This window comes from Peromyscus leucopus, chromosome 1 (genome assembly GCF_004664715.2).
Source record: "Peromyscus leucopus breed LL Stock chromosome 1, UCI_PerLeu_2.1, whole genome shotgun sequence".
Classification (NCBI taxonomy): domain Eukaryota; kingdom Metazoa; phylum Chordata; class Mammalia; order Rodentia; family Cricetidae; genus Peromyscus; species Peromyscus leucopus.
The window spans coordinates 124,605,226-124,625,120 of NC_051063.1; the positions used below are offsets into that span (position 1 = coordinate 124,605,226).

Below are 19,895 nucleotides of genomic sequence, written 5' to 3' on the forward strand. Positions count from 1 at the left end.
CTTGCATGGGGGTGTGTGTGTGTGTGTGTGTGTGTGTGTGTGTGTGTGTGTGTGTGTGTTCTAGAAGTGGTGGCTCACACCCATAATCTTAGCACTTGAAAGGCAGAGGTAAGTGGATCAGGAGTTTATGGCCAGCCTAGGCTATACAGCCAATTTAAGACCAGCGTGGGCCACATGAGGACTTCATCTCAAAAAGGTTAGGGGGGCAGTTTCTATGCTGAGATTTGGGGGCACAGAACTAACTTTTACAATCGAGGTTTTTTTAAAAAGCCTCCAAAATAGGGGTCAGCAGTGAAATTCCCCTAAGCTCTGTACACCATATCAGAAGTGGTCCTCATTCAAACCGGTGTCCTGGAGCCCAAGGGAGCATAACTCCACTCAGCAGACTTAATTATTCAAGTATCAGGAAAACCCCAGAAGCAAAGGAGGCGGCTGGATGTCTCCAGCCCTTGTTATGATCAAAAGCCCAAAGCTTGAAAGTCTATCTCAAGTATCAAAATGCATCTATTTGGGGAACATTTATGGGGCACCTCCTCTCCATTCACACATTCAACTCCCTCACTGGGCAGGAAATCCACATGGTGATGAGCCGGCACCGAGATGGTCAATCAGACACAGGAAAACGGCAAAGGTGGGCTGCTGGGATGGGTCCCTGGTGAACGCGTCAGGCGTTATGAACACAAGTCCCAAGAACTTCCTACCCTGTGACCACCCCTGCAAGGCCCCTGCCTCTTTCTGAAGAAACAACTCTATCTCAGAAAATAAACATACCACCTACCAGGCCAGCTGGAGCAGGGTGGCTTTGTATCTCTTAGTGACACCAAACTCTTTTCCCGAGTGAGGCTGTAGCCTGTAAATTACAGTCTCGTAATATATATGGCCAAGACCTCTAGCTTTCTCCTCTACACAGCACTTCCCTTTGGTATAGGGAAAGCAGGCAATACCCTGGCTTTGGAAAACAATGCAGATATTTTAAATAAAAAACAAAAAATATACACACACACCCCCTTAATTAAAGGCATAAAGGCATACCATCCCATTTCCACCTCTGCATAGAAAAATGTGTTTTTAAAATTATTCTGCTGGAATCTTCCATGGACTGAGTGCTTTCAGCTCTGAAAACTCCTTGACCATAAAACAGAGTAAAGGCCTCGGCGTCAGTCGAGAGCAGGCAGTGATCTCCCCGGGCATTTGGAGTGGCCGGCACCCGCCTCAGGCCAGTCCACCAACAGTAATAAAAGCTCCCTTGAAATAAAGCTGAAGTTCAGACATTCTGATGAAAGCCGGCCACTTCAAAGATCGGACTGCGGAGCCTATCCATCTCTAATCTTCCTCATTGTGTCGGATGTGGCCGGCAGGGTAGGGGGCTCGCCTTCACCACCTACTGCCTGAGCTTTGCCCTGGAGACACACGCCCGCTGGAGAGACAGGAGCAGAAATTCACCCACGTTCAACTGAGCCTAGACCAAGGTAGATGGATGGAGACAGGCTCTTGACCAGTGAAGTGTCTGTCAATTAAAAAGAAGAACGTTTGGAGCTGGGCATGGTGGCACACACCTTTTAATCCTATCACACGGGAGGCTGAGGCAGGTGGATCTCTAAGTTTGAGGCCAGCCTGGTCTACACAGTGAGTTCTAGGACAGCCACACAGAGAAACCCTGCCTCAAAAAACAAACAAAAAAACCCAAGCAAACAAAAGGAGGAAAGAGAGAGTGAGAGAGGAGGAGGAGGGAGAGGAGAGAGGGAGAGAGAGAGAGAGAGAGAGAGAGAGAGAGAGAGAGAGAGAGAGAGAGAGAGAGCGCTTGAGCTGGAGAGATGGATGGGATCTGATACTTTCTTCTGGCATAAAGTTGTACATGCAGATAGAGCACCAGATACACAAAAATAAATAAATAAACCTTAAAAACAAAATGATAAGCTTGCATAAGTCACAGGAAGGGGTGCCTGATAATGCTGAGCACACCTGGGAGTCTTCCCTCCCCGTCCCATTTTCCTGTCCTTCCACACCAAATCCTTCTCTACCAGGTAGTATATGCACAAGGCACAAAATTCAAAATGTAGACGGCAGCTCCTCTCCCTAGGGAAAGCACTTGTAAGTCGAAGTGCCGAGTCCTTGCTCAGCCAGGCATCCTACCCCCAGTTTTCTCACTTGTACCTCAGATCCCCCGAGTACACATCGGCACATGACCGGACTTCATTCTTCCTGTGACGACAACTGCATGGTGGTTGGAAAATGTGTTTCCCAGTTCTCCACCAATCGAGGCTTAGCGGTTCTGCCTTTCCTTTCCTTCCCTCCCACCTCTTTTTATTTTTTCTTCCTGAGACAGGCTCTTACTACGTAGCTCTGGCTGTCCTAAATTCACTCTGTAGACCAGCTGGCCTCAAACCACAGAGATCCACCTGCCGCTGGCTCCCAGAGTGCTAGGATCAAAGGTGTGTGCCACCTTCAGCTGACATATAGTAATGTGTTTCTTGTCCTTTCCTGGCCTCTGCTGAGGCCTTGTGCATGCCAGGCCAGCAATCTACCCCAGCCCCTACATTACTCACCCTTCCTTCCTTCCTTCCTTCCTTCCTTCCTTTCTTTTTTTGGTTTTTTGAGATAGAATTTCACTGTGTATCCCTGGCTGTCCTGAACTCACAGAGATCCGCCTGCCTCTGCCTCCTGAGTGCTGGGATTGAATGCGTGCGCCACCACTGCCGGGCTTGGTAGGTCATTCTCAAGGCCCTTTTTCCTCTCTTGCAATTCATGTCCAGTCCCCTCCAGGTCATGCTCTTTGCACAGCCCTCCCGTCTCTTCACACCATTTGTGAGCCCAGGGTTGACACCTGGCTGGTGTTGCTGCATTGGATGTCAATCCCTCAGTGGGAGGGAGACTTTCAGAGGTGCCTTTCAGTGAATGGCCAAAAAGAGTGAGTTGGACTCATTCACGATCACAGGACAGGTGGTCTTACAACATTCTTATTATTATTCAAGAAGAGTAATATTGATTTTACCATAAATTCTGGTCAATCAATAGATATCTATTAAGCAATGACTCTTCCCAACAGTGAGCCAGGCACTGGGGCTCCAGAAATAAAGAACATGGCTCCAAGCTTTCAAAAAGCTTTGAGTCCAAGTGTGGGGGTCCGAGCCTCCCTCCTCCCACCTCCCCCCACCTAATAGGCAAGACAATGGTGGCTTAGGAAGAGAACAAGGCTAGCCGGATGCAGAACACTATAATTTCAGCACTATCAGAGGAAGGGGGACGTTCTAAGCTGGAGGCTATCCTGGACTATTCTAAGCTGGAGGCTATCCTGGACTATTCTAAGCTGGAGGCTATCCTGGACTACAGTGAGTCCCTAGCCAGCCAAAGATGTCAAATGAGACCCTGTCTCAAAAAGCAAGCAAACTGCCAGTCTTGGTGGTGCAGGACTTTAAGCTAAGCACTTTGGAAGCAAAGGCAGGAAGATCTATGAGTTCCAGGCCAATCAGAGCTACATTGTGAGCCAGGCACTGGGGCTCCAGAAATAAGAAACATGATTCCAAACTTTCAAAAAGCTCTGAGTCCCAGTGTGGGGATCCGAGGAGGTCGTCCACTCTTGTTGTAAGGTCCTAATGAATCCTTGGTGCAACAGCATGAGATCCAAAAGCACAGAGTGCTCCCTCTGCTCTCCCCACCCCTAGAGCGATTAGAGGGCAGTCACTGGGCCGGCAACTCCTACACCCACAATGAAAGGACCAGGCCTGGTGGCACATGCCTTTGGCCCCAGGCAGAAGTGGGAGGATCTCTGTGAGTTTGGGGCCAGCCTGGTCTATAAAGTGAGACATAGTGAGACCCTGCCTAAAAACAAACAAATGTGGAATGTTGCCTATAAGTACCAAGAGCAAATAACAGTCAAGCTAATATTTTATACCCTGTAAAACTATCCTCAAATATAGGAATAAAATAACATTTTAACCAAATAGAAACTGAAACTTTCTGACTGAAAAAGCATCACCATAAAGTGTTATAATCCTAGAAAGAGTTGAGATGACAGGAGAAACCTGAGGGAAAGGAAGCCAAGGCAGTGTAAGTACATACAGCACTTAAAACAGCACCCGGCTGGGGAGATGGTTCAGCAGCTCTGAGATGCTGGCTGCCAAGCCCAACAACCTGAATCAGAGTTCAGTCATCAGATCTCACAGGGCAGAACAGAACCGACTCTCGTAAGTTGTCCTTGGAGCTCTAATATGAGTGAGCAAATGCTCAAGTGTGCACACCCATGAATACACACACACACACACACACACACAGACTCGTAAAAGAATTTTTTTAAGAACACCTGTCTTAGTTCGGGTTTCTATTACTGTGAAGAGACACTATGACCACAGCAACTCTTATAAAAGAAAACATTTAATTGAGGTGGCTCATTTACAGTTCAGAGGTTTAGCTCATTATCATCATGGAGGGGAGCAGAGCGGCGTGCAGGCAGACATGGTGCTGGCTACATCTTGATCAGAAGGCAACAGGAAATGGTCTGTGACAGTGGGCCATTATCTCAAACATAGAAAACCTCAAAACCTGCCCCCAGAGTGACACACTTCCTCCAACAAGGCCACACCTACTTCAGCAAGGCCACACCTCCTAATAGCGCCTCTCCCTGAGTTTACGGGGGACAATTACATTCAAACCACCACAACACCTAATTAACTCGTGGGATTAAAGAAAGAAAAGAAGACCGGAATGGTGTTGCAGCCTTTGATCTCAGTCCTCAAGAGATGAGGCAGACAGATCTGTGAAGGTCAGCCTGGTCCACACAACAAGCTCTAGGTCAACCAGAGCTACAGAGTGAGACCCAGGTAGAGGTGGTGCACACCTTTAATCCCAGCACTCTGGAGGCAGAGGCAGGCAGATCTCTGAGTTCGAGACTAGCCTGGTCTACAGAGTGGATTCTAGGACAGCAAGGGCTAAACAGATAAACCCTGTCTTAAAAAAAACAAAACAAACAAACAAAAAAAAAAAAACAGAACAAAACAAAAAGAAAGACAGACAAGAAAGAAAGACAGACAGCTAAACTACCATAACAAATGAGCATGAACAGGGACAGTGGCAACTGTACTGTTTGGGAGAAGAAAAGGCAGGGCGTGGTGGTGCACGCCTTTAATGCCAGCACTGAGAGTTTGAGGCTAGCCTGGATTACATACTGAGTTCCAGGACAGCTAAGGGTATGTAGAGAGACCCTGTCTCAAACAAACAAAAAAACTGACACCAAGTATCTTTAAATCTTTTTTAGTCTGTATAGGTACAGCCGTGGTTTGGGGAGGCGCAGACCGGAAGACCTCTACAAGTTTGAGGATGGCTTGATCTACACACAAGTTCTAGACTAACTAGCAAGATCTAGACAATGAGGCCCTGTCTCAAAACAGAACAAGGAGCTGGGGGTGTAGTTCAGTTAGCAGAGTGCATGCTAGCTCAAAGTGCAGAGCTCCACCCTCAGCACCACATCTGGATGTGTGGGGGGGGTGCACATCTGTAATCCCAGCTAAATATATAAACCATACCAAATGTAAAGGCCTGAACTCCCTGTTCCAACAGCATAGATGTCAGAATGGGTCACAAACCACAGGGAGCCCGAATGGGGACTGTATATGGGGGCACGTGGCCCAGACAGAGCCTTCACCACTCAGGCTGGACTAACCAGACATGTGGGAGCAAGCCCAATGCAGAGGACTGTGACCAAGACGCCACAGTGCAGCAAGGTCAGGAGAAAAGGCAGAGAGCAGGATCGGAGAGAGGGACCAGTGAGAAGCCAGACCCCAGTGGGCTAGACGGTCCCTCATAGTAACCTTGTGGAGAAGTCAGGCAGGCAGAGAGGAGAGGGAATGAATTCTAGCGTCAAGGAGGTGACACAGAATGGTGACAGGAGACTGGCCTGTCCACAAGCGTAGACAGAAACGTGGAGCCCAGGATGAGGGAAGCCCACTCCTACTGAGGCGTCGGGGGTGGGGGAGTGGGGGGGTGTTACGCCTAGGGAAGCAGGCACGGGTTTCCAACTTGGGCAGGGGTGCACAGGCCCACTTCAAGCCGGGAATGTAGAGGGAGGTCAAGGAAAGTCGTTTCTGCCGGGGGTCTTGAGGTCTAAAGCTAACAGAGTCACAACGATGGAACAAAGCATGTGTCGGCAAGACAGTTTGTAAGCTCAGGGTCCAGTATCGGAATCAGAGTGAGATTAACCAACCACACCACTGGCTTCCAAAGGACCCTTGACAGTTCTCAAGAGGACAGCCTGGACGTGGTCCCCAGGAAGCCATGCTGGCATGGCACATTATACCAGCAATCACGTTTGCCTGTTGGGTTTTCCCAGGCACGCAGAACTGCCTTCATCACCAGGAAACGATGCCATCACCGTCCTACTGGAAATGAGAGGGTGTCCCGGGTGGCACCCAGCTGGACAACCTCCCCCGACCCCAGACGGTCCACACACGAGCGAGTTGCCACCAGGGTTAGTTTCTCACTTAAGCCTGGGCATCTGTTGCCATCTTTCCAACCTCATTTTGACTCCGCAGTTCCTAAGCAGGGGTAAAGAGAGAAGACAGTTGGGCCACCGTGATCTCTTAGGCTTAGTTTTGGCGGCTCAGAAAATCCTCACATTTCCCACAGCTCTCTGCGCACTCCCAGAAATAAACACACAATAGAGCATATATATATTTAATACCAGAAAGTCGTACAATGGCGGGTGTGAAAGACAGAACCAAAACCCTCTTAGAGGCCAGCCTACTTCTGGTAGTGATTTGACCTCGTTTGCAAACACACGCATACAGGTTATAAAGGGAAAATCATACCAACGGAAACTCAGATAGCTTAGGAAGGAGTAAAGGAGAGGGCGAAAGCCTCGGTGCTGGGACAAGGCACTGGCGTGGGGGAGGGTCAGGTCCCGGAGCACCGCACATTCATTAGGAGGTAATAAAACCAGTTATTTCACCTTCTGATGCCGCTGACATGCATTTGGCCCGGCTTCGGCTTCGGTTCTAACACCCTTTAATCTGTTCCGTTTGGGGATCTACCCCAATTTCCTCTCACAACCCCCTCCCCTAATTCAAGGGTGCAGTTCTTCAAAGGCTCCCCTTCCAGAATGTTTAGTCTTCAAGGCTGCAGTAATCTTGTTTGCTAATTCTTTGCTTTGCAAAGAAGAGGAAGTTGGACCCAGTGGTGATGTGGGGTTTCCAGAGGCAGTCTGGGAACCTGGCCCCATCCCACTCTCTGTCTCCTTAGGAAAATTCTTCTGTCACATACATGAACGACCAGGAGACGCTTACTAAGGGGGGGCGGGGTGTGCCTCTGCAACATCAGTGTATACCACTAAAAAGATCTCACCCCCATGCCACCTCTGTCCAAGGATGCTTGCTACATGTGACTTCAGGAAAGTCATTCTATTTAAAGGAGCTAATTTAAATATTTAAACATTGCTCCCCACAGCAGCACATGCCTGCAATCCCAGCACGCAGGAAGTGTAGGAAGGGAGATTTAGAGTTCGAGGCCAGCTTCAGCTATATAGAAAGCTGGAGGGCAGCCTGGGCTATAGGAGACTGTCTCAATCTCCAGCCACCACAAAAGAAAAAAAAAATAAGTAAATGAGCTAAAAGAAAGTATGTAAAGTACTTAGGATTGTGCCCTGTTGAATCAAAGAGCTGGGGGATACCCACTCAAATTCTGCCCTGGATATGGAGCAAGGCAAGTTTAAGCCAGCAACTTGGTAAGACCTTGTCTCAAAATAAAAAGAGAGGGCCAGCCAAGACAGTTCCAAGTGTAAAGTCTAGTAACCCACCACCAAGTCTAGTAACCCAAGTTCAATCCCCAGGACCCACGCGGTGGCAGGAGAGAACTGATGCCCACAATCTGTCCTCTGACAGCCACATGCACCTAGACCCCTCCCCAACATGATGATTTTTAAAAATGAAAGTGAAAGAAAAAGGGCTAGAGATAAAGTAGTGATGCTCTAGCCTTGCAAGCATGAGACCCTGGATTCTATCTATCACCAGTACTGAGCTTAGCCTAGACCAGTGGTCCTCAACTTTCCTAATGTTGTGACCCTTTAATACAGGTCCTCATGTTGTGGTGACCCTCAGCCATAAAATTATTACATTGCTACTTCATAACTGCAACTTTGCTACTGTTCCAAGTCATAATGTCAACACCTGATATGCAGGGTATCTGATCTGTGACTCCTGTGAAGGGGGTCATTCAACACCCCCAAAGGGACGAGACCCACAGGCTGAGAACCACTGAGCTAGAGCCAAGGGCTCCTCTGAAGCTAATGAGGAATAGTCTCCTTCCAGAATGCCACACACACAACCTGCATGGCTTCAGGTAAGAACCCCACCCCAATGGCGAGGGTAAAGCACCCCTGTCTAGTCCTCCCGGCAGGGACTTCAGGAGTCCAGGGACAAAGATCCCACCCACGGAACTACTGAGCAGGTTCCCCGCCCCCTGTAACGTCCACTTCTCCTCCCTAAAGTCCTGTGACCTTGCCAGTTTTCCTTACTTAGGGCTACATCTCCCCGTGTCCAGCCTGGGCCACAAAGCTCCAGTACTTCTTACAACTTCCTCCGACACTTCTCCAAAGCTCTAATGGTGCCTGAGTGCTTACTGGGGTGAAGGGAGGGTCCACACGAAGGCAGTGCAGGGGTGGAGGCTGCGGGGTGCAGGCCCAGGCCCTCGGCAAGCTTGGAAGTAGCACAAAGCTCCAGAAGCTAAAGGTCAGAGGCGCCAGGAGGGATCTGTGATGTTGCCCGATTCCCTGCTACTTGCAGGAGAAGTTGTTCCAGGTCACACCACTCCTTGCCTGCACGACTAAGCTCCCCGTTCAGGACCTGCGTTCACCTGGGCCACCTCCAGAGCACGCTTGTTTAAAACGCAGGCTCGGCAAATCTACGGAGGGGCCCAGGAGTCTGCATCTCTGCCTGGCTCCCAGGTAATGGTGATGCTGCTGGTGCACCAACCACATGAACAACAGCAAGGTTTTATAGCCAAGTGAACAGACCAAGCCAGGCCTGGAGATGTGTGCCTAGCACTGGGGAGGCAGGAGGATAGCTGTGAACTTAGGGCACGGAATGGTGGCACATGCCTGCAGTCCCAGCACGGGGGAGGGACTAAAGGAAGGTCAGGTGTTCAAGGCCTGCCACTCAGCAAGTTGAGGCCAGCTGTCATTACTAAAAACAAACAAACAAAAACCCACCAGGAGGGGAAGGGAGCTGTCAGCAGGAGAGCTGGGCAGGCTCAGGCACCTGCTGTCAAGTCCCTGTGACCTGAGTTCAGTTCCCCAGGATCCCCGTGATGGAAGGACAAAATTGACTCTTCCAAGTTGTCCTCTGGCTCCACACAAGACACCAGGGCATCCTTGTGCCCGAACACATACATGATAAATAAAGAAATTAAATGTTTGTAAAGGCTTCTGAGTTAGACCTGCACCATCTGTCTAACCCTGTCCATTGTTATCAGGGCGCCTTTCTCTTCTTACTGTCTCTATTTCCAAAGAAAGAAGAAAACAACAACGACGTATACCACCCTGGTTAAAGCCCTCCTTCCAAGTCGGGAGGCTGCTTCAAATGCCCTTTCTCCAGGACCTGTCCCTTCTCTCCTCCCTCCCTAATTATTGGCTCCTGTGCCTCTGAACTTTTTCCTTTGAAGCACTTATAACAACTGTAATTAAAGACTATTTGTGTAATTATTCGTTTAATGTCTGTCTCCCAGACAGACTGCAAGCTCTAGGAGGACCGGACAGCACAGTGTCTAGAACACCGCAGACTGCCTGTAAACAAGCAGCTGCCATGGTCTGCGCTTTGCTGGGCTAGCAGACTGGACTGGATGTGTGGGACATCTGCTGGAGACCTCTAGGCCAACGGTGACCTTGTGTGTGTGTGTGTGTGTGTGTGTGTGTGTGTGTGTGTGTGTGTGTGTGTATGTGTGTGTTCTTATAGATGAGCGCCATTTGTGTGTGCAGGTGCATCTATACATGTTTGCATGCAGGTGGAGGTCAGAGGGTCATTCTTCAGGAGACACCCACCTTGCTTCTGACATAAAGTCTCCTGGATTAGTTAGGCTGGCTAGCCAGTGAGCACCAGAAATCCTCCTGTCTCCACCTCTCCGATTCTAGAGTGACAAGTGGGTAACCACGGATTTTCACGTGGGTGCTGATCATCTAACTCTGGTCCTCCAAGCACTTTACTGCCTGAGCCATTTGCCCCAGTGTAAACGTATTCCAATCGAGTAGGGATGTAGCTCAGCGGTACTGTCCATGTGCAAAACCCTAGATTCAATGCGGGCATCACCTGTGTTCAGATGTGTGTGCATGCATCCTAAATTCTTGTCAAGTACAAAAATAGTCCTGATCTGGCACTGCTACCGGGGAGTAATGAGACCCTGGGAAATAAGCACACCCTGTCAGTCCTCGCTGGCTGAACCATCAGCAGGCAGTGTGAGGACCCCCCCCCCTCTGCTGCAGGCTGACAATTTCTTTTTTAGCTTCTCTTCCACTATCCTTTCAGAAGAACCCAAAAGCTGAAGACCCAGTTCCTTCGCATGAGAGGCCTGACCACATCATTACTGTCGAGAAGCAGACACCGGCTCTGAAGCCCCAGACAAGTGACTTAACTCCTCTGTGCTGTTTCCCAGGCTACCAGATGAGAATAGCAAGGTGTTTGCCAGCACCTGCAAGGACTATGGGAGATGATGTATATACTTGAGCATAATCCTGGCCTGGAACACCTGATTATATTATTCTCCCAGTGTCTGAGTCCAATTCAAAACCTCTCTATTGTTTTGCAGAAGTCTCCACCCTGTGGCTCCACCCATTCAGGATCCACTCTTCCCAACCCCCTCCCGCCTTACCTGTCTGGAGCTTGTTTGAAACAATGAATCACAGCACAACTCTGCAGCGCCCATCAATCACCTCCCTGTCCCTGCCTCTGTGTGTCATTTCTGGGCTCCTCCTGGGAGGGAAAGGCTTTTCCTAATGTCCAGTACATCATTCAACAAGTATTTATGAAAGGCCAACTATATATTAGTCTTGCAGGGGCTTAGCAATGGGCAAAGCAAATAAGCAATCAATAAATAATAAATATGTTGGTAGGGGGAAATCCACAGATAGCCCAGCCCTCTGCCCCCACTGAACAGACATTCTAACAGCTCTAAGCCCTGAATGGGGATCAGCTACTGAAACCCTTCCTTCTGTCCCCATTCTTGCCCCTCTAGCTAACCCTAAATAAACCACACACAAGTACAAAGTATGAAGAAAGTATTCCAGATCAAAACCTGGTAATTTAGGAACATCCTGATGACTAAACTTCTACCCTGCTGAACTGCTAGGCTTTAAAGAGATTGGTGCTAAAATAGCAAGCTCTCCCAATAATTGCCCTGGCCGGCCCAGTCCTCCAGAGCAGCATGTAAGGCATACCTACAAAATAAGGCGATGTTACCTCGGCCCGTACATGCATTACAAGCCCATGGCTGGTTTCATGTCCTCACAGCCATGTTCTTTGAACTATGTGTGGCTGCGAATCCGTAGCAGCAGTAAAGGTAGAGAGGCCTTGTGGAAAGAGACCCCAGGGGCTCAGATTTGAGCGATTGCCCTGCTAGTGACTGTTATTCCATGGGGTACTCTTCCTGCCTTGGATGTTTTTAAACAGTCTCTAAGATCTTCTAGTTTTGGAGTCAAAGGACTGGCTCCACTGTTCTTAACAGAGACCTAGCAGATGCAGAATCCTTCCTTTGGTAAACTGAGTGAACCTGCTTGGGGTCAAGCCCTAGTAAGGCCTGAGGGATCTGTGGGTGGTCAAGCCAAGGAAGGAAGCGGCACCAAACATCCCCATCAGTGTGGGGGAGTGGTGGGCCTTTTCATCTGGTTCCTCTGAGATGCAATAGACTCTTCCTTTTAGTTCTCTACTATTCCAGTGGTTCCCAACCTTCCTAATGCTGTGACCCTTTAATACAGTTCCTCATGTAGTGGTGACCCCAACCATAAAATTATTTTGTTGAGCCGGGCAGTGGTGGCACATGCCTTTAATCCCAGCACCTGGGAGGCAGAGGCAGGCGGATCTCTGTGAGTTCGAGGCCAGCCTGGTCTACAGAGCGAGATCCAGGAAAGGTGCAAAGCTACACAGAGAAACCCTGTCTCAAAAAATAATACATATATATACATATATATGTATGTATATATATTTTGTTGCTACTTCATAACTGTAATTTTGCTACTGTTATGAATCTTAATGTAAATATCGGATATGCAACCCCCAAAGGGGGCTGTGACCCACAGATAATTATTCCCTTCTAAAAAGAGGCTATACCACAGCCAGGTGTGGTGGGACATGCCTGTAGTCTCAGCACGCAGGAACTTGAGACAGGAGGATCACCAGTTCAAGGCCAGTCTGGACTAGGTAATGAGACACTTCTCCAAAGAGAAGGAAGTAGTAGTTAGCTACTTCCCAAGAGCAGCCTTGCTAGAAACATCTCTAAGCCACAAGGCAAACCTAAACCAGAAACCATACAAAATCTCTGCTGATCCATTTTCTTTCCTCCAACCCAAAAGACAGTCCAGACCTTGTCTGTCTCCTTGCCTCTAGACAGAGAGCCTAAAAGAAAATGCCTGGTTGTGATAGAAGGGACCTGAGCACAAACAAATGCCTCCCACACCATGAGACCGAGGGTCAGCTCAGAACAGCTTGAAGAAGACAACCGAGACACTCTAGAAGTCAGTCTGACCCCGTGTCAACTCACTGAAACTCCTGGCACACCGTCACGCAGGAAACCAGACCAGACTAGAGGAAGAAAATACAACCCAACTGTCCCTTGCCCCTACCCTAAGCTCTGCCCAGTGCCCTCAGGCAGTAAAGCCGGCTCTGCAAGGTGGCTGGAGCTGGAAGTGATCAATTCAAGGTTGTGCTCCAAGAGCAGCAGGTGCCTGGCGCAGGGTTACTACGTGTGGGACGACGGGAGGGGAGCAGACAAAACCACTAAGCAAAGCTCTCAAAGGTAAGTTTGCTTTGAAAGAAGTGAAAAAGTGATGGTCACACTACCTCTCAAAATAAAAAGCAGACAGGCCCCTCAGCTTTGATAACAAGACACTTTCTTAAATCTAAAGCCGGCGAAGGACCATTTCCCCGCGTCCCACACCAGCTCCCTGGATCTTTGAAGGGCCCTAGGAAGGTGATACAAACCCTCCCCCGCCGTCTCCTGTTCCCACACATCAGCTCTTCTCTTTGGCAGAAATGAACTTTGGCTGCTTTTACTTACACATGTACAAAGGCAAGGCCTGAGAGGGCAGCGTCAAAGCTGGCCGGATGACCCCCAGCGGCACAAAGTCCTCCGCACACCTGTGGGGGAGTTTTGTGAGCGTCCGAGGTATCCACGGGGACTAGTCACGTCTTCAGGTGGGCAGTGGCGGGCAGTTTCCATTGTGAACGGAAAGAAAGACGCCCAGGGTGCCCTTCGAAGATAGGGCACTGGGGCCGCGGGTCAAGTGTCCCCTCCCTGGCAGGCCGGCCGCTAAGACCGTGAAGGAACTCCGCAGTGTCCGGGCGAAAACACACCCAGGCTACTGCTTGGCCTGGCCGGAACCATCTCGCAGGGCGGAGAGATCCATTAATGACCGTTTTGGATTAGTTAGAGGCCACACAAGCACCTCCCTGGCCTTTTAAATCTTCCCAAACTACAGTTTAGACTGGAGGGAAGCAGTTGCAGGGACCATAAAAGTCATCTTAAAAGGCAAGTTGAAAAAAAAAACCCCAACAACCCGCTACGCACGAGTTAGCAAGTCCGCAGCTCGGGGTGGGGGGGAACACCGAGGCCGGTTCGGTGGGGTCTGAGAGTCGGTGGGGGGAAGGAAGACCACCGGATTCGGGGGGCTCCCCGAGCTGACGCCGACGATCACGCCCCACAGCTCCGTCCAATTAGGAAAATGACCGCGAGGAGAGGGAGAGGGGGCGGCGAGGAAGGGAGGACGAGCCACCGGAGGCTCCAGACCAGCCATGGGGATCTGCCCACCCTTCCCCTGCACCCGGCGAGCGCCGTCAACAGGTCCGAGCCGGGGCCACCGAGGGGGGGGGCACCCGGGACCCGCGGCCCCCGGCTGGAGATGCCCGCTGACCACGAGGGGCACCCGGCACCCCAGCAGCGCGCTGCGCCCTCGCCACCCCGCCGGCCCCGCCGCGCGGCCACCCCACCCGTTCCCGGAGTAAAAAGTTTGTGGGCAGCCGCAGGGGCGGGGCGGCGAGGGGTGAAACTTTGAGTCCCGGGCCGGGTGCGGGGGGGTGGGGGGAGAGCGTCCCCGTCCCCGAGCGCCGCGACACCCACGTGCGGGCCGGAGACCGCCGCCGCCGCCGCCTCCCCGGCCTCCCGCGCCGCCGCTGCCGCCGCGCTTTCCTTTCATTTTGCCTCTCTCTCTCTCTCTCTCTCTCTCTCTCTCTCTCTCTCTCTCTCTCTCTCTCTCTCTCTCTCTCTCTCTCTCTCCCTCTCCCCCCTTCGCGCGCTCTCCTCCCTCTCTCCCTCTCTTCTTCCCTTCCCCCCTCTCCTCCCTCCCCCCCCACTCCAGACGCCATCTCTCCCTCTTTCCCCAGCTCTCCCTCTCTCGCTCCAGCTCTCCGGCATGAGGGAATGTGGAAGTGAAAGGAAAAGACGACATGTTTGCAGCGCGGCTTGCGGGCCTGCGCGCCGCCGTCCCCGGGGAGAGGCGGGGGGCGGGTCGACCGCGGCCGCAGCGACCCACCCCCGCGCCCCCAGCCACCCTGCCGCGGGCCGCCGGGGGCTGGCGGGGCCGGGGGCCGCGCGGGACACTCACCCTGGGTCCGGGCGCGGCTCCTGGCGCTGGGGGCCCTCGGCTGGCCGGGCCGGGCGGGCCGGGGGCTCCTGCTGCCCACCGCCCGGGTTGCTGCTGCGCGCCGCCTCCACGCGCGCCCGCCCTGCTCTGCCACCCTCCCTCCGGCTCCTCTCTTTCTCTCTCCCCCTCTCTCTCTCTCTCTCTCCCTCCTGCTCTCTCTCGCGCTCGCTCGCTCTCTCTCGCTCGCTCGCGCTCTCTCCCTCCCTGGAAGAAGGGAATGAGGCAGGGCTGACGTGAAGGGATGCTAAACAGCTCCTCCTAAGCCAGCTCGCAGAGGAAGAGAGAGACAGAAAAGCAGCCCTTTTATCTCTCTTTTGTTTTCTCACTTCCTTCCACCACCCCCCCAGCACCCCCCTCTTGCCGGCCCAAGTTTTCTTTTTCTCTTTCTACCGCAGAGAGGGTTTTTCTTCTTTTCTTTCTCTTTCTTTCCGAGCAACTCTCCTACTCGAATTGCAAGCCTGGAGGCTTCTCTTTTTTTTTTCTTCCCCTTTCCTCTTTTCTTCCTCCTTCCTCCTTTCTTATTTCTCTAAAAGGGTTTTGTTTGCTGTGGGAGTTTCGTTTGAAAATCGAGTCACGCCTTTTTCCTTCTTTTCTTTCTCCCTCTCCTTTCCCCCCCCCTCCTCTCAGCAGAAAAGGGGAACAAAGATTAACAAGCGGGGGAGAAGGGAGCCTCAGAACCTCGAATGGAAATGGGGGGCTGTCCCTGCCAGGCACAAAGGGGGCCCGAGAGAACAGCCCCCCCCCCAGGAAGCCTGGGGTGTCCTATCCCAAAGAAGAGCCACTGGGATGGAGGTCCGGGGGAGCCCCTGGGTGCCCAGTCCTTCGAAATACGGGTAGGGGCTCTGAGTCCGCCCCCTCCCAACCAGGGGTGGAAGCTGGCGGCGGGGGGGGGGTTGCTCTTCACTTAATATATTTTTTAAGTGGGCAGATGGGCTTGGAGCAAACGCAGCCGCAGAGCCCTGCACACTAAAGCGCCTTTAAACAGCTGTTCAGAGCCCTGGACGGTCAGACTCGAGGGAACGGCTCCGGCTGTGATCGCCGGGACCCGTGTGCGAAGGGGTTCAGGGGACTTCAGCTCCTCGCGGCCTCCCCAAGCCCGGGGCCTAGGTTCGGCCCCCGGGGTGCACGGCTGGGGGGCGCCGAGGCGTGGTCGTTAGCTGAGGTCTGGGCCCGTGTGGCTCCCTGCGGGGCCCGGGGTTCAGCCTAGCCTGGCCTCCTCCCAGCTCTGGGACAGGCCGGACACCCCGCCTCCAACCTCCCGGACACCCGCCACTCAGCTGCGCCGCTCGCCTCCGACGCAGGGCGGGTGCCGAGCCCGCGGACAGAGCCGGGCAGTGTCGCCACCAAGGGTCAATTATTCATGGGGCGCCTGGGCGTGCTCCCAAGACCAGCTCTGTCCTCGGCTTCTCCGGAGGAGTGGAGACAACACGGGGGAAAAGTTCCCAGAGCAAAGTTGGCCACATTTCTTATTTTCCCAAGTAAGTATTGAGCACCTGCTGGATGCCTGGCCCTTGGACTGGGGCTGCAGCTGGGCGAGAAACGTGAGGTCTCGGCGGGCCCAGACAAAGCGAGGGAAGCTGCGGCTCCGGACCAGGTCACCGAGCAGAAGAGAAGCCTGGATCCTCTCCCCTCCCTGCGCTCTTCCTTCCCCTTCCCTCCTTCCTCCGGGCTGCATCTCCTTGGCTCCACCCCTTCTCATCAATTCCTCCCACACTTCCCTGCTCTCCCTGGCTTTTCACTGGAGGGTCCCTTCTCCCAGCTAGGAGCAGACGCTGAGCCCCATTGTCTCTGCCCCAATGACTGCAGCCTCCCAGGGATAGGACCAGCCACTCCTTCCCCTCCCCCCAGCCCCAAGGCCTGGGCCTTTACTGACAGGAGCCCCAAGGCCACTGCCCCTCGCCCCACCCTACACCAGCTCACGGAGCTGTGAGCAATGACTCCAGTCACTCAGAACATGATTTATTTCTGGCAAGGAGTGAGAAAACAGAAGCCGGAGAGTTTGGTTCAGCAAGAACGACCCCATGATTTCAGGCTCCGCTCACTGGGCCTCTCTAGTGACCCCAGGGCTTCCCAGTACACCCTTTTAGTAGGGAATGCAGGAAGCCACAGCCCTGTCATTACCTGCCGCTCTTCAGAACACCCAAGCCATATCCTCCAGAAAAGAGATAAAGTCATCTCTGAGAGTCGAGTGTTCATTCATTCAACTACGCTCACTATGTACCTGCTGTGTGCCAGCTCCTCGGCCTGGTGCTACGGACTTAACCACCAGCCGGTCTGGTTCCTTGTTCTCTGGCTTTGCAAACTGGTAGAGAAGCAGGAGACAACTGGGCCTCAGAGCCAGGCATCTTGTATGGTGCCTACTTGTAGTCCCAGCACTTGCAAAGCTGAGGCAGGATTATTGTCAGGAGTTTGAGGCCAGCGTAGGCTACATATTAAATACCAGGATAGCCAGGACCATTATAGCAAGGCCTTGTCTCAACAAAACCAAAAAGAGAGAGGCACAGTTGTGCATGATTATAATCTCAGAGTCGGGAAGGTAGAGACAGGAAGATCAGAAGTTCAAGGCCAGCCCAAGCTACATAGCCAGTTCGGGCTGGACTAAGTGAGACCCCTTCTCAAAAAAATAAAAAAAGCGTGGGGGTGGGGACAACAGACAATTAGAGTGTAGTGTGTGGAAGCACCTCAGAGGACAAGGGTGGTCAGTGAAGGCTTCCTGAAGGTCATCTAGGTAAGTAGGGCTATCCCAGTCTAAAGCATGGGAGGGAGCCAGGTGTGGTGGCACAGGCCCTTAGTTCCAGCACTTGGATGGCAGAGGCAGGCAGATCTTTATGAGTTTAAGGCCAACCTGATCTATGTAGTTCCTGGACAGCCAGGACTACACAGAGAGACTCTATCTCAAAACCACAACAAAAAAAGCGTGGGAGGGAACAATTTGTCTGCAGGGCAAAAAAGGACATTCTAAATTCTAAGAACTGTTGAGTTCTAGCAGCCAGGCCTGTTGATACACGCCTTTAATCCCAGCCCTGGGGAAACTGCAGAGGCAGGTGGATCTCTGTGACTTTGAGGCAGCCTGGTCTACATAATGAGTTACAAGCCAGCCATGATTATAATAGAGAAGTCCTGTCCAAAAGAAAAAAACAAAACAATTCAAGTACTTGCAGAAAATACAGAGTACATGCTGGGGAAGAGGATGGTTGTGGGCATAAGCAGAAGACAGGGTTAGTGTCAGGGAAATAAATGTTCAAAGTTTATCCCATTTCACTTGCCAGCTTCCTCAACGTAAGTGACTAATATGTTCAGTAAATAATGTAGCCCCAGTTTCCTGCCTTATAAAAACGGAGGTAACTGAAGTCAGGTGATGATTAGACACACCTTTAACACCAACGCTCTGAGGCAGAATCTGGTAGAGCTTGTAAGTTTGCAGCCAGCCTGGTGTGCCTAGAAAGTTCCTCTTTGAAAAGAGAGCGAGAATCAAGTAAGTAAAAGAGCTGTAATTCTAGCTACCTGGGAGACTGAGGCAGAAGGATCACAATTTGAAGGCCAGCCTGGGCAACATATAGAGACCATGTCTCAAAGTGTAAGAAAGTGGGCTGGGAGTGTAGCTCAGTGGTAGAGCACCTGATCTAGCATGAGTGAGGTCCTGTGTTGAATTCCCAGAGCTACCAACATAAAAAAAAATCTAAGTTCAAGGCCAGCTTGGGCTACATGGTGAGACCCGGCTTCAAAATATTGAACAGAGGATATAAAAGTGGGGGAAGCCGGGCGGTGGTGGCGCACGCCTTTAATCCCAGCACTCGGGAGGCAGAGGCAGGCCTGGTCTACAGAGTGAGATTCAGGAAAGGCGCAAAGCTACACAGAGAAACCCTGTCTCAAAAAAACCAAAAGTGGGGGGAGGGGGATAGACCTATGGGCTGTTGAGTATCTTGTGTTCAAGTGCCCAGACTTATGTGGCATAGATCTGTGGCTGAGTCAACCACTGATCTACTCATCTATAAGGATGCACATACCTGCTTCCCAGTGTGCAGTGCGGCTTAGAAGAGCCCACACCTTGTGCTATTTGGTGCATAAGCACCAGCAATATATAGTAGCTTTTATTCACCATTACTGTAAAATGAAGGCGTGTCAGGGAGGCGTCCTTACAACCTAGAAATGGGAAGATGGGCTGAAACCGGAGTGACTCTCAGGCTACAAAGGCAGAGAGCCAGCTGTGGCAGAGACATTCCTTCAAAGATGCCTTGTCCCAGTGGGTGGCTGGCATGGCGAACACCCACATTTGATCGAGATGGCCAGGATGACATCTCAGGAGCATGACGGGGACGAACTGGCTACAAAGGCCCGGCCTGATCACTGGAGTTCTAGCCTGTCTGAGGAACTACTAGGAATCAGACGAAGATGGGCCCTGTGACATCAGCAAAGGCTCCTAGGAGCAGGGTCAAAAACAGACTTCAATTTACACATGGTGGGGAGGGATTTTTGACTTCTCCAGAGTCCAGTCAAATCTCTGTAAGACTCCTCATCCATTACATGGGTCTTGATTCTCCAGACACATTGAAAATGAACTCGGCAGCCCTGTACCTCCAAGGATCCAGGCAGACACCTGTGTCCCACCCTTCCATTGTGGACACTGTGCATTTCTATATTGTAGTTTGTCTTAACACTGGGAATGGAACCCAGGGCCTCTCACATGCCAAGTAAATGTCTCCAGACAACCTCTTCCCTCTTGCCTACGTACCCCTCTCTCCCTTCTCTCCAGGGTCTCATGGGCCCAAGCTGGTGACCTTGTATCCCAAGTGCTAGGATTACAGGTGTGCACAGCCCCACACCTGGCTTTCTCTTATCATTAGCACAAATGCATTGTGACCAGACTGAAAATCAACTAGGAACAGCTGAAAACCTGGCAGAGAGACATTCCGTTTTAGTGTATAGCCGTGGGCATTCCATCTCCCCATATTTACATGTAAATGCATATAATAAAACTACACAAAATAAATATTGTTCAATAACTGGCAATATATATACATGTTAGGCTGGAATGGTGGCTCAGCCATTAAGAGGGCTTCCTGCTCCC

At 51.6% G+C, this 19,895-nt stretch overlaps 1 protein-coding gene across 3 annotated transcripts in view; it reads right to left on the reverse strand.

Annotated features, from left to right (window-relative positions):
• The window catches only part of Znf710 (zinc finger protein 710), a 73,502-nt gene extending 56,985 nt beyond the window's left edge, over nt 1-16,517 (reverse strand). Inside the window, exon 1 of one of the 3 annotated variants that reach the window (XM_028873731.2) lies at nt 16,321-16,517. In XM_028873731.2, coding sequence (XP_028729564.2) covers nt 16,321-16,502 — 182 coding nt within the window. In that variant the 5' untranslated portion in view covers nt 16,503-16,517. Of the gene's footprint in view, nt 1-13,245; nt 14,117-14,788; nt 15,587-16,320 lie in introns of those variants that run through there. The other 2 variants (XM_028873733.2, XM_028873732.2) reach the window with 2 other exon arrangements.
• Nucleotides 16,518-19,895: the final 3,378 nt, after the last annotated feature.